This window comes from Pygoscelis adeliae, unplaced genomic scaffold, assembly GCF_000699105.1.
Source record: "Pygoscelis adeliae isolate BGI_AS28 unplaced genomic scaffold, ASM69910v1 Scaffold245, whole genome shotgun sequence".
Lineage (NCBI taxonomy): Eukaryota > Metazoa > Chordata > Aves > Sphenisciformes > Spheniscidae > Pygoscelis > Pygoscelis adeliae.
Window position 1 is genome coordinate 837,257 of NW_008824766.1, and position 574 is coordinate 837,830.

The 574-nt window shown below is 59.4% G+C and overlaps 1 protein-coding gene across 1 annotated transcript in view; it reads right to left on the reverse strand.

Moving 5' to 3' along the window:
* Window positions 1-323: 323 nt before the first annotated feature.
* TNK2 (tyrosine kinase, non-receptor, 2) overlaps window positions 324-574 on the reverse strand; it is a 12,149-nt gene continuing 11,898 nt past the window's right edge. The window contains 1 exon segment of the mRNA XM_009323601.1: window positions 324-364. Within this exon segment, the coding sequence (XP_009321876.1) occupies window positions 324-364 (41 nt within the window).

Genomic DNA, 574 nt, shown 5'->3' on the forward strand with positions numbered 1-574 from the left:
GAAGTGCTGCAGGGTACCGGGACAAGGGGGGGCCCTGCTGCGGGGGGCTCCCCTGCACAGGGCCATCACCGTGGACAAAGCTGCCCACTCGGAGGGGGCAAAACCGTGCCCAGTCTTCAAGCTTTGGTCCTGGGGGTGGGACAGCATGTGGCAAACTCCAGCAGCCCCAGATGGTGAGACCTTTGCACCCCAAAAGAGCCTGGGAGCCATCACCAGGGGGGTTTTATGGGTGCCTGTGTCATACAGCTCCCTGGGGACCCTCAGCGCCTGCTGGGCACCACAGCACACGTGCATCCCCTCCCCAGGCACCCTGCACCTGGGCTTCATCCCTGCGGCAGGTCTCGCAGGTCACAGTCCCGGCTGCCTGCAGGGAGGAACTGGCACCTATGGAGACATGGCCGGTCCCTGTGCGTTGGCAGGGATGAACCTGGGAGACGGCCACAGGCACCCTCCTCCTCTCCATAGAATATTTTTTATATATATATAATATATATATTAAAATTACATTTCTCTTTACAAAAACAATTCAACAAGGGGCCAGGGGACGGAGCCCATCGCCGAAGCCTGGGCGCAG